At 33.3% G+C, this 13,215-nt stretch overlaps 1 protein-coding gene across 1 annotated transcript in view; it reads right to left on the bottom strand.

Annotated features, from left to right (window-relative positions):
- The window catches only part of ABCC9 (ATP binding cassette subfamily C member 9), a gene marked incomplete at its 3' end in the record, with an annotated part of 118,863 nt that overhangs the window by 51,655 nt on the left and 53,993 nt on the right, over window positions 1-13,215 (bottom strand). Inside the window, exon 4 of the mRNA XM_056554437.1 lies at window positions 3,410-3,559. Within this exon, the coding sequence (XP_056410412.1) occupies window positions 3,410-3,559 (150 nt within the window). The remainder of the gene's footprint in view (window positions 1-3,409; window positions 3,560-13,215) is intronic.

The raw sequence follows: 13,215 nt of genomic DNA, 5'->3' as shown, positions 1-13,215 counted from the left end.
CACCGATATCATATACCCCTCCCCCATATATACAGGACTCACCGATATCCTATACCCCTCCCCCCATATATACAGGACTCACCGATATCATATACCCCTCCCCCCATATATACAGGACTCACCGATATCATATACCCCTCCCCCATATATACAGGACTCACCGATATCATATACCCCTCCCCATATATACAGGACTCACCGATATCATATACCCCTCCTCCATATATATACAGGACTCACCGATATCATATACCCCTCCCCCATATATACAGGACTCACCGATATCATATACCCCTCCCCTATATATATATATACAGGACTCACTGATATCATATACCCCTCCCCCATATATACAGGACTCACCGATATCATATACCCCTCCCCCATATATATACAGGACTCACCGATATCATATACCCCTCCCCCGTATATATACAGGACTCACCGATATCATATACCCCTCCCCCATATATATACAGGACTCACCGATATCATATACCCCTCCCCCATATATATACAGGACTCACCGATATCATATACCCCTCCCCCATATATATACAGGACTCACCGATATTATATACCCCTCCCCCATATATACAGGACTCACCGATATCATATACCCCTCCTCCATATATATACAGGACTCACCGATATCATATACCCCTCCTCCATATATATACAGGACTCACCGATATCATATACCCCTCCCCCATATATACAGGACTCACCGATATCATATACCCCTCCCCTATATATATATACAGGACTCACCGATATCATATACCCCTCCTCCATATATACAGGACTCACCGATATCCTATACCCCTCCTCCATATATACAGGACTCACCGATATCATATACCCCTCCCCCATATATACAGGACTCACCGATATCATATACCCCTCCCCCATATATATACAGGACTCACCGATATCATATACCCCTCCCCCCATATATACAGGACTCACGATATCATATACCCCTCCCCCATATATACAGGACTCACCGATATCATATACCCCTCCCCCATATATACAGGACTCACCGATATCCTATACCCCTCCCCATATATATATACAGGACTCACCGATATCATATACCCCTCCCCCATATATACAGGACTCACCGATATCATATACCCCTCCCCCATATATACAGGACTCACCGATATCCTATACCCCTCCCCCCATATATACAGGACTCACCGATATCATATACCCCTCCCCCCATATATACAGGACTCACCGATATCATATACCCCTCCCCCATATATACAGGACTCACCGATATCATATACCCCTCCCCATATATACAGGACTCACCGATATCATATACCCCTCCTCCATATATATACAGGACTCACCGATATCATATACCCCTCCCCCATATATACAGGACTCACCGATATCATATACCCCTCCCCTATATATATATATACAGGACTCACCGATATCATATACCCCTCCCCCATATATACAGGACTCACCGATATCATATACCCCTCCCCCATATATATACAGGACTCACCGATATCATATACCCCTCCCCCGTATATATACAGGACTCACCGATATCATATACCCCTCCCCCATATATATACAGGACTCACCGATATCATATACCCCTCCCCCATATATATACAGGACTCACCGATATCATATACCCCTCCTCCATATATATACAGGACTCACCGATATTATATACCCCTCCCCCATATATACAGGACTCACCGATATCATATACCCCTCCCCCATATATACAGGACTCACCGATATCATATACCCCTCCCCATATATACAGGACTCACCGATATTATATACCCCTCCCCCATATATACAGGACTCACCGATATCATATACCCCTCCCCATATATACAGGACTCACCGATATCATATACCCCTCCCCCATATATACAGGACTCACCGATATCATATACCCCTCCCCCATATATATACAGGACTCACCGATATCATTTACCCCTCCCCATATATACAGGACTCACCGATATATACCCCTCCCCCATATATACAGGACTCACCGATATCATATACCCCTCCCCCATATATATACAGGACTCACCGATATCATATACCCCTCCCCCATATATACAGGACTCATCGATATCATATACCCCTCCCCCATATATATACAGGACTCACCGATATCATATACCCCTCCCCCATATATACAGGACTCACCGATATCATATACCCCTCCCCCATATATATACAGGACTCACCGATATCATATACCCCTCCCCTATATATATACAGGACTCACCGATATCATATACCCCTCCCCCATATATATATACAGGACTCACCGATATCATATACCCCTCCCCCATATATACAGGACTCATCGATATCATATACCCCTCCCCCATATATACAAGACTCACCGATATCATATACCCCTCCCCATATATACAGGACTCACCGATATCATATACCCCTCCCCCGTATATATATACAGGACTCACCGATATCATATACCCCTCCCCCATATATATACAGGACTCACCGATATCATATACCCCTCCCCCGTATATATACAGGACTCACCGATATCATATACCCCTCCCCCATATATACAGGACTCACCGATATCATATACCCCTCCCCTATATATACAGGACTCACCGATATCATATACCCCTCCCCCCATATATACAGGACTCACCGATATCATATACCCCTCCCCCATATATATACAGGACTCACCGATATCATATACCCCTCCCCTATATATATACAGGACTCACCGATATCATATACCTCTCCCCCATATATACAGGACTCACCGATATCATATACCCCTCCCCCATATATACAGGACTCACCGATATCATATACCCCTCCCCCATATATATATACAGGACTCACCGATATCATATACCCCTCCCCCATATATACAGGACTCATCGATATCATATACCCCTCCCCCATATATACAAGACTCACCAATATCATATACCCCTCCCCATATATACAGGACTCACCGATATCATATACCCCTCCCCCGTATATATATACAGGACTCACCGATATCATATTCCCCTCCCCCATATATATACAGGACTCACCGATATCATATACCCCTCCCCCATATATATACAGGACTCACCGATATCATATACCCCTCCTCCATATATATACAGGACTCACCGATATCATATACCCCTCCCCCATATATATACAGGACTCACCGATATCATATACCCCTCCCCCATATATACAGGACTCACCGATATCATATACCCCTCCCCTATATATACAGGACTCACCGATATCCTATACCCCTCCCCCCATATATACAGGACTCACCGATATCATATACCCCTCCCCCATATATATACAGGACTCACCGATATCATAAACCCCTCCCCCATATATATACAGGACTCACCGATGAACAGGATCGGGAAAGTTATAAAGAGAAGAAATACGTGAGGGACGAGGTTCAGGGCGTCCAGGAAGCAGATGTTGTTCAGTACGCCATTGTTCACATTATAGGAGGTGTTAGTATTATTACCGCAGAACGAGAGGCTCATGTCTCCTGCAAAACACAAGAGGAAGCAAGATAGGATGAATCAGGAGAGATCCTCCAGAGCTGCACTCACTATTCTGCTGGTACTTCATGTCTTATTCTCCAATGTAATTTAGGATAAGTAATGTAATGTTTATACACAGTGACCTCACCAGCAGAATAGTGAGTACAGCTCTGGAGTATAATACAGGATATAACTCAGGATCAGTACAGGATAAGTAATGTAATGTATGTACACAGTGACCTCACCAGCAGAATAGTGAGTACAGCTCTGGAGTATAATACAGGATATAACTCAGGATCAGTACAGGATAAGTAATGTAATGTATGTACACAGTGACCTCACCAGCAGAATAGTGAGTACAGCTCTGGGGTATAATACAGGATATAACTCAGGATCAGTACAGGATAAGTAATGTAATGTATATACACAGTGACCTCACCAGCAGAATAGTGAGTACAGCTCTGGGATATAATACAGGATATAACTCAGGATCAGTACAGGATAAGTAATGTAATGTATGTACACAGTGACCTCACCAGCAGAATAGTGAGTACAGCTCTGGAGTATAATACAGGATATAACTCAGGATCAGTACAGGATAAGTAATGTAATGTATGTACACAGTGACCTCACCAGCAGAATAGTGAGTACAGCTCTGGAGTATAATACAGGATATAACTCAGGATCAGTACAGGATATGTAATGTATGTACACAGTGACCTCACCAGCAGAATAGTGAGTACAGCTCTGGAGTATAATACAGGATATAACTCAGGATCAGTACAGGATAAGTAATATAATGTATGTACACAGTGATCTCACCAGCAGAATAGTGAGTACAGCTCTGGGGTATAATACAGGATATAACTCAGGATCAGTACAGGATAAGTAATGTAATGTATCTACACAGTGACCTCACCAGCAGAATAGTGAATACAGCTCTGGAGTATAATACAGGATATAACTCAGGATCAGTACAGGATAAGTAATGTAATGTATGTACACAGTGACCTCACCAGCAGAATAGTGAGTACAGCTCGAGTATAATACAGGATATAACTCAGGGTCAGTACAGGATAAGTAATGTATGTACACAGTGATCTCACCAGCAGAATAGTGAGTACAGCTCTGGGGTATAATACAGGATATAACTCAGGATCAGTACAGGATAAGTAATGTAATGTATGTACACAGTGACCTCACCAGCAGAATAGTGAGTACAGCTCTGGAGTATAATACAGGATATAACTCAGGATCAGTACAGGATAAGTAATGTAATGTATGTACACAGTGACCTCACCAGCAGAATAGTGAGTACAGCTCTGGAGTATAATACAGGATATAACTCAGGATCAGTACAGGATAAGTAATGTAATGTATGTACACAGTGACCTCACCAGCAGAATAGTGAGTACAGCTCTGGAGTATAATACAGGATATAACTCAGGGTCAGTACAGGATAAGTAATGTAATGTATGTACACAGTGATCTCACCAGCAGAATAGTGAGTACAGCTCTGGGGTATAATACAGGATATAACTCAGGATCAGTACAGGATAAGTAATGTAATGTATGTACACAGTGACCTCACCAGCAGAATAGTGAGTACAGCTCTGGAGTATAATATAGGATATAACTCAGGATCAGTACAGGATAAGTAATGTAATGTATGTACACAGTGACCTCACCAGCAGAATAGTGAGTACAGCTCTGGGGTATAATACAGGATATAACTCAGGATCAGTACAGGATAAGTAATGTAATGTATGTACACAGTGACCTCACCAGCAGAATAGTGAGTACAGCTCTGGAGTATAATACAGGATATAACTCAGGATCAGTACAGGATAAGTAATGTAATGTATGTACACAGTGACCTCACCAGCAGAATAGTGAGTACAGCTCTGGAGTATAATACAGGATATAACTCAGGATCAGTACAGGATAAGTAATGTAATGTATGTACACAGTGACCTCACCAGCAGAATAGTGAGTGCAGCTCTGGGGTATAATACAGGATATAACTCAGGATCAGTACAGGATAAGTAATGTAATGTATGTACACAGTGACCTCACCAGCAGAATAGTGAGTGTAGCCCTGGAATATAATACAGGATATAACTCAGGATCAGTACAGGATAAGTAATGTAATGTATGTACACAGTGACCTCACCAGCAGAATAGTGAGTACAGCTCTGGGGTATAATACAGGATATAACTCAGGATCAGTACGGGATAAGTAATGTAATGTATGTACACAGTGACCTCACCAGCAGAATAGTGAGTACAGCTCTGGAGTATAATACAGGATATAACTCAGGGTCAGTACAGGATAAGTAATGTAATGTATGTACACAGTGACCTCACCAGCAGAATAGTGAGTACAGCTCTGGAGTATAATACAGGATATAACTCAGGATCAGTACAGGATAAGTAATGTATGTACACAGTGACCTCACCAGCAGAATAGTGAGTACAGCTCTGGGGTATAATACAGGATATAACTCAGGATCAGTACAGGATAAGTAATGTAATGTATGTACACAGTGATCTCACCAGCAGAATAGTGAGTACAGCTCTGGAGTATAATACAGGATATAACTCAGGATCAGTACAGGATAAGTAATGTAATGTATGTACACAGTGACCTCACCAGCAGAATAGTGAGTGCAGCTCTGGGGTATAATACAGGATGTGACATTACTCTTACATTCTTTTCTCCTTACAGTAAATTATTGTGAATAATAAACAGATTTCATCAGACAGTAAATGAAAATCCTTTGTGGAACATTATGAATAACTATAAACCTCCTGAACCAGAGCGGCCAGAATACTCTGTGTATAGGAGGATACAATGTATATAATGTATATAGGAGGATACATTGTATATAATGTGTATAGGAGGATACAATGTATATAATGTATATAGGAGGATACATTGTATATAATGTATATAGGAGGATACATTGTATATAATGTATATAGGAGGATACAATGTATATAATGTATATAGGAGGATACAATGTATATAATGTATATAGGAGGATACAATGTATATAATGTATATAGGAGGATACAATGTATATAATGTATATAGGAGGATACAATGTATATAATGTATATAGGAGGATACAATGTATATAATGTATATAGGAGGATACAATGTATATAATGTATATAGGAGGATACAATGTATATAATGTATATAGGAGGATACAATGTATATAATGTATATAGGAGGATACAATGTATATAATGTATATAGGAGGATACAATGTATATAATGTATATAGGAGGATACAATGTATATAATGTATATAGGAGGATACAATGTATATAATGTATATAGGAGGATACATTGTATATAATGTATATAGGAGGATACATTGTATATAATGTATATAGGAGGATACAATGTATATAATGTATATAGGAGGATACAATGTATATAATGTATATAGGAGGATACAATGTATATAATGTATATAGGAGGATACAATGTATATAATGTATATAGGAGGATATAATGTATATAATGTATATAGGAGGATATATTGTTTATAATACATATAGGAGGATATATTGTATATAATGTATATAGGAGGATACAATGTATATGATGTATATAGGAGGATATATTGTTTATAATACATATAGGAGGATACATTGTATATAATGTATATAGGAGGATACATTGTATATAATGTATATAGGAGGATACAATGGATATAATGTATATAGGAGGATACAATGGATATAATGTATATAGGAGGATATATTGTATATAATGTATATAGGAGGATACAATGTATATAATGTATATAGGAGGATACAATGGATATAATGTATATAGGAGGATACAATGGATATAATGTATATAGGAGGATACAATGTATATAATGTATATAGGAGGATACAATGGATATAATGTATATAGGAGGATATATTGTATATAATGTATATAGGAGGATATATTGTATATAATGTATATAGGGGATATATTGTATATAATGTATATAGGAGATATAATGTATATAATGTATATAGGAGGATACAATGGATATAATGTATATAGGAGGATATATTGTATATAATGTATATAGGAGGATATAATGTATATAATGTATATAGGAGGATACAATGGATATAATGTATATAGGAGGATACAATGGATATAATGTATATAGGAGGATACAATGGATATAATGTATATAGGAGGATACAATGGATATAATGTATATAGGAGGATACAATGGATATAATGTATATAGGAGGATATATTGTATATAATGTATATAGGAGGATACATTGTATATAATGTATATAGGAGGATACATTGTATATAATGTATATAGGAGGATACATTGTATATAATGTATATAGGAGGATACAATGTATATAATGTATATAGGAGGATACATTGTATATAATGTATATAGGAGGATACATTGTATATAATGTATATAGGAGGATACAATGTATATAATGTATATAGGAGGATATATTGTATATAATGTATATAGGAGGATACAATGTATATAATGTATATAGGAGGATACAATGTATATAATGTATATAGGAGGATACAATGTATATAATGTATATAGGAGGATACAATGTATATAATGTGTATAGGAGGATACATTGTATATAATGTATATAGGAGGATACATTGTATATAATGTATATAGGAGGATACAATGTATATAATGTATATAGGAGGATACATTGTATATAATGTATATAGGAGGATACAATGGATATAATGTATATAGGAGGATACAATGGATATAATGTATATAGGAGGATACAATGTATATAATGTGTATAGGAGGATACAATGTATATAATGTGTATAGGAGGATACAATGTATATAATGTGTATAGGAGGATACAATGTATATAATGTATATAGGAGGATACATTGTATATAATGTATATAGGAGGATACAATGTATATAATGTATATAGGAGGATACAATGTATATAATGTATATAGGAGGATACATTGTATATAATGTATATAGGAGGATACAATGTATATAATGTGTATAGGAGGATATATTGTATATAATGTATATAGGAGGATATATTGTATATAATGTATATAGGAGGATACAATGGATATAATGTATATAGGAGGATACAATGTATATAATGTGTATAGGAGGATACAATGTATATAATGTGTATAGGAGGATACAATGTATATAATGTGTATAGGAGGATACAATGTATATAATGTGTATAGGAGGATACAATGTATATAATGTGTATAGGAGGATACAATGTATATAATGTGTATAGGAGGATACAATGTATATAATGTGTATAGGAGGATACAATGTATATAATGTGTATAGGAGGATACAATGTATATAATGTATATAGGAGGATACAATGGATATAATGTGTATAGGAGGATACAATGTATATAATGTGTATAGGAGGATACAATGTATATAATGTATATAGGAGGATACAATGGATATAATGTGTATAGGAGGATACAATGTATATAATGTATATAGGAGGATACAATGTATATAATGTATATAGGAGGATATAATGTATATAGGAGGATATAATGTATACAGGAGGATACAATGTATATAATGTATATAGGAGGATATAATGTATATAGGAGGATATAATGTATATAGGAGGATACAATGTATATAATGTATATAGGAGGATACAATGTATATAATGTATATAGGAGGATACAATGTATATAATGTATATAGGAGGATATATTGTATATAATGTATATAGGAGGATATATTGTATATAATGTATATAGGAGGATATATTGTATATAATGTATATAGGAGGATATATTGTATATAATGTATATAGGAGGATACAATGTATATAATGTATATAGGAGGATACAATGTATATAATGTATATAGGAGGATACAATGTATATAATGTGTATAGGAGGATACAATGTATATAATGTGTATAGGAGGATACAATGGATATAATGTATATAGGAGGATATATTGTATATAATGTATATAGGAGGATATATTGTATATAATGTATATAGGAGGATACATTGTATATAATGTATATAGGAGGATATATTGTATATAATGTATATAGGAGGATACAATGTATATAATGTGTATAGGAGGATACAATGTATATAATGTGTATAGGAGGATATAATGTATATAATGTATATAGGAGGATACAATGTATATAATGTATATAGGAGGATACAATGTATATAATGTATATAGGAGGATACAATGTATATATGAGGATACAATGTATATAATGTGTATAGGAGGATACAATGTATATAATGTGTATAGGAGGATATAATGTATATAGGAGGATATAATGTATATAGGAGGATATAATGTATATAATGTATATAGGAGGATATATTGTATATAATGTATATAGGAGGATATATTGTATATAATGTATATAGGAGGATACAATGTATATAATGTATATAGGAGGATACAATGTATATAATGTATATAGGAGGATACAATGTATATAATGTATATAGGAGGATACAATGTATATAATGTATATAGGAGGATACAATGTATATAATGTATATAGGAGGATACAATGTATATAATGTATATAGGAGGATACATTGTATATAATGTATATAGGAGGATACATTGTATATAATGTATATAGGAGGATACATTGTATATAATGTATATAGGAGGATACATTGTATATAATGTATATAGGAGGATACATTGTATATAATGTATATAGGAGGATACAATGTATATAATGTATATAGGAGGATACAATGTATATAATGTATATAGGAGGATATAATGTATATAATGTATATAGGAGGATATATTGTATATAATGTATATAGGAGGATATATTGTATATAATGTATATAGGGGATACAATGTATATAATGTATATAGGAGGATACATTGTATATAATGTATATAGGAGATATAATGTATATAATGTATATAGGAGGATACAATGGATATAATGTGTATAGGAGGATACAATGTATATAATGTGTATAGGAGGATACATTGTATATAATGTAAATAGGAGGATACATTGTATATAATGTATATAGGAGGATATATTGTATATAATGTATATAGGAGGATACATTGTATATAATGTATATAGGAGGATACAATGTATATAATGTATATAGGAGGATACATTGTATATAATGTATATAGGAGGATATATTGTATATAATGTATATAGGAGGATATATTGTATATAATGTATATAGGAGGATACAATGGATATAATGTGTATAGGAGGATACAATGTATATAATGTATATAGGAGGATACATTGTATATAATGTATATAGGAGGATACATTGTATATAATGTATATAGGAGGATACATTGTATATAATGTATATAGGAGGATACATTGTATATAATGTATATAGGAGGATACATTGTATATAATGTATATAGGAGGATATATTGTATATAATGTATATAGGAGGATACATTGTATATAATGTATATAGGAGGATACAATGTATATAATGTATATAGGAGGATACATTGTATATAATGTATATAGGAGGATATATTGTATATAATGTATATAGGAGGATATAATGTATATAATGTATATAGGAGGATATATTGTATATAATGTATATAGGAGGATACAATGTATATAATGTATATAGGAGGATATATTGTATATAATGTATATAGGAGGATATAATGTATATAATGTATATAGGAGGATATATTGTATATAATGTATATAGGAGGATATATTGTATATAATGTATATAGGAGGATATATTGTATATAATGTATATAGGAGGATATATTGTATATAATGTATATAGGAGGATATATTGTATATAATGTATATAGGAGGATATATTGTATATAATGTATATAGGAGGATATATTGTATATAATGTATATAGGAGGATATATTGTATATAATGTATATAGGAGGATACAATGTATATAATGTATATAGGAGGATACATTGTATATAATGTATATAGGAGGATACATTGTATATAATGTATATAGGAGGATACAATGGATATAATGTATATAGGAGGATACAATGGATATAATGTATATAGGAGGATATAATGTATATAATGTATATAGGAGGATATATTGTTTATAATACATATAGGAGGATATATTGTATATAATGTATATAGGAGGATATAATGTATATAGGAGGATACATTGTATATAATGTATATAGGAGGATACATTGTATATAATGTATATAGGAGGATACAATGGATATAATGTATATAGGAGGATACAATGGATATAATGTATATAGGAGGATACAATGGATATAATGTATATAGGAGGATACAATGGATATAATGTATATAGGAGGATACAATGGATATAATGTATATAGGAGGATACAATGGATATAATGTATATAGGAGGATACAATGGATATAATGTATATAGGAGGATACAATGGATATAATGTATATAGGAGGATACAATGGATATAATGTATATAGGAGGATATATTGTATATAATGTATATAGGAGGATACAATGTATATAATGTATATAGGAGGATACAATGTATATAATGTATATAGGAGGATACAATGTATATAATGTATATAGGAGGATATAATGTATATAATGTATATAGGAGGATACATTGTATATAATGTATATAGGAGGATATATTGTATATAATGTATATAGGAGGATACAATGTATATAATGTATATAGGAGGATACAATGTATATAATGTATATAGGAGGATATAATGTATATAATGTATATAGGAGGATATAAAGTATATAGGAGGATATAATGTATATAATGTATATAATGTGTATAGGAGGATACAATGGATATAATGTATATAGGAGGATATATTGTATATAATGTGTATAGGAGGATACAATGTATATAATGTATATAGGAGGATACAATGTATATAATGTATATAGGAGGATACAATGTATATAATGTATATAGGAGGATATAATGTATATAGGAGGATATAATGTATATAGGAGGATATAATGTATATAATGTATATAGGAGGATATAATGTATATAGGAGGATATAATGTATATAGGAGGATATAATGTATATAATGTATATAGGAGGATATAATGTATATAGGAGGATATGTATATAGGAGGATATAATGTATATAATGTATATAGGAGGATATAATGTATATAGGAGGATATAATGTATATAATGTATATAGGAGGATATATTGTATATAATGTATATAGGAGGATATATTGTATATAATGTATATAGGAGGATACAATGTATATAATGTATATAGGAGGATACAATGGATATAATGTATATAGGAGGATACAATGTATATAATGTATATAGGAGGATATATTGTATATAATGTATATAGGAGGATATATTGTATATAATGTATATAGGAGGATATAATGTATATAGGAGGATATATTGTATATAATGTATATAGGAGGATATATTGTATATAATGTATATAGGAGGATATATTGTATATAATGTATATAGGAGGATACAATGTATATAATGTATATAGGAGGATACAATGTATATAATGTATATAGGAGGATATATTGTATATAATGTATATAGGAGGATATATTGTATATAATGTATATAGGAGGATATATTGTATATAATGTA

The sequence above is a fragment of the Hyla sarda genome, unplaced genomic scaffold (assembly GCF_029499605.1).
Source record: "Hyla sarda isolate aHylSar1 unplaced genomic scaffold, aHylSar1.hap1 scaffold_72, whole genome shotgun sequence".
Classification (NCBI taxonomy): Eukaryota; Metazoa; Chordata; class Amphibia; order Anura; family Hylidae; genus Hyla; species Hyla sarda.
Note: the sequence above shows the minus strand (reverse complement) of the source record. Positions and strands in the feature narration are given on the sequence as shown.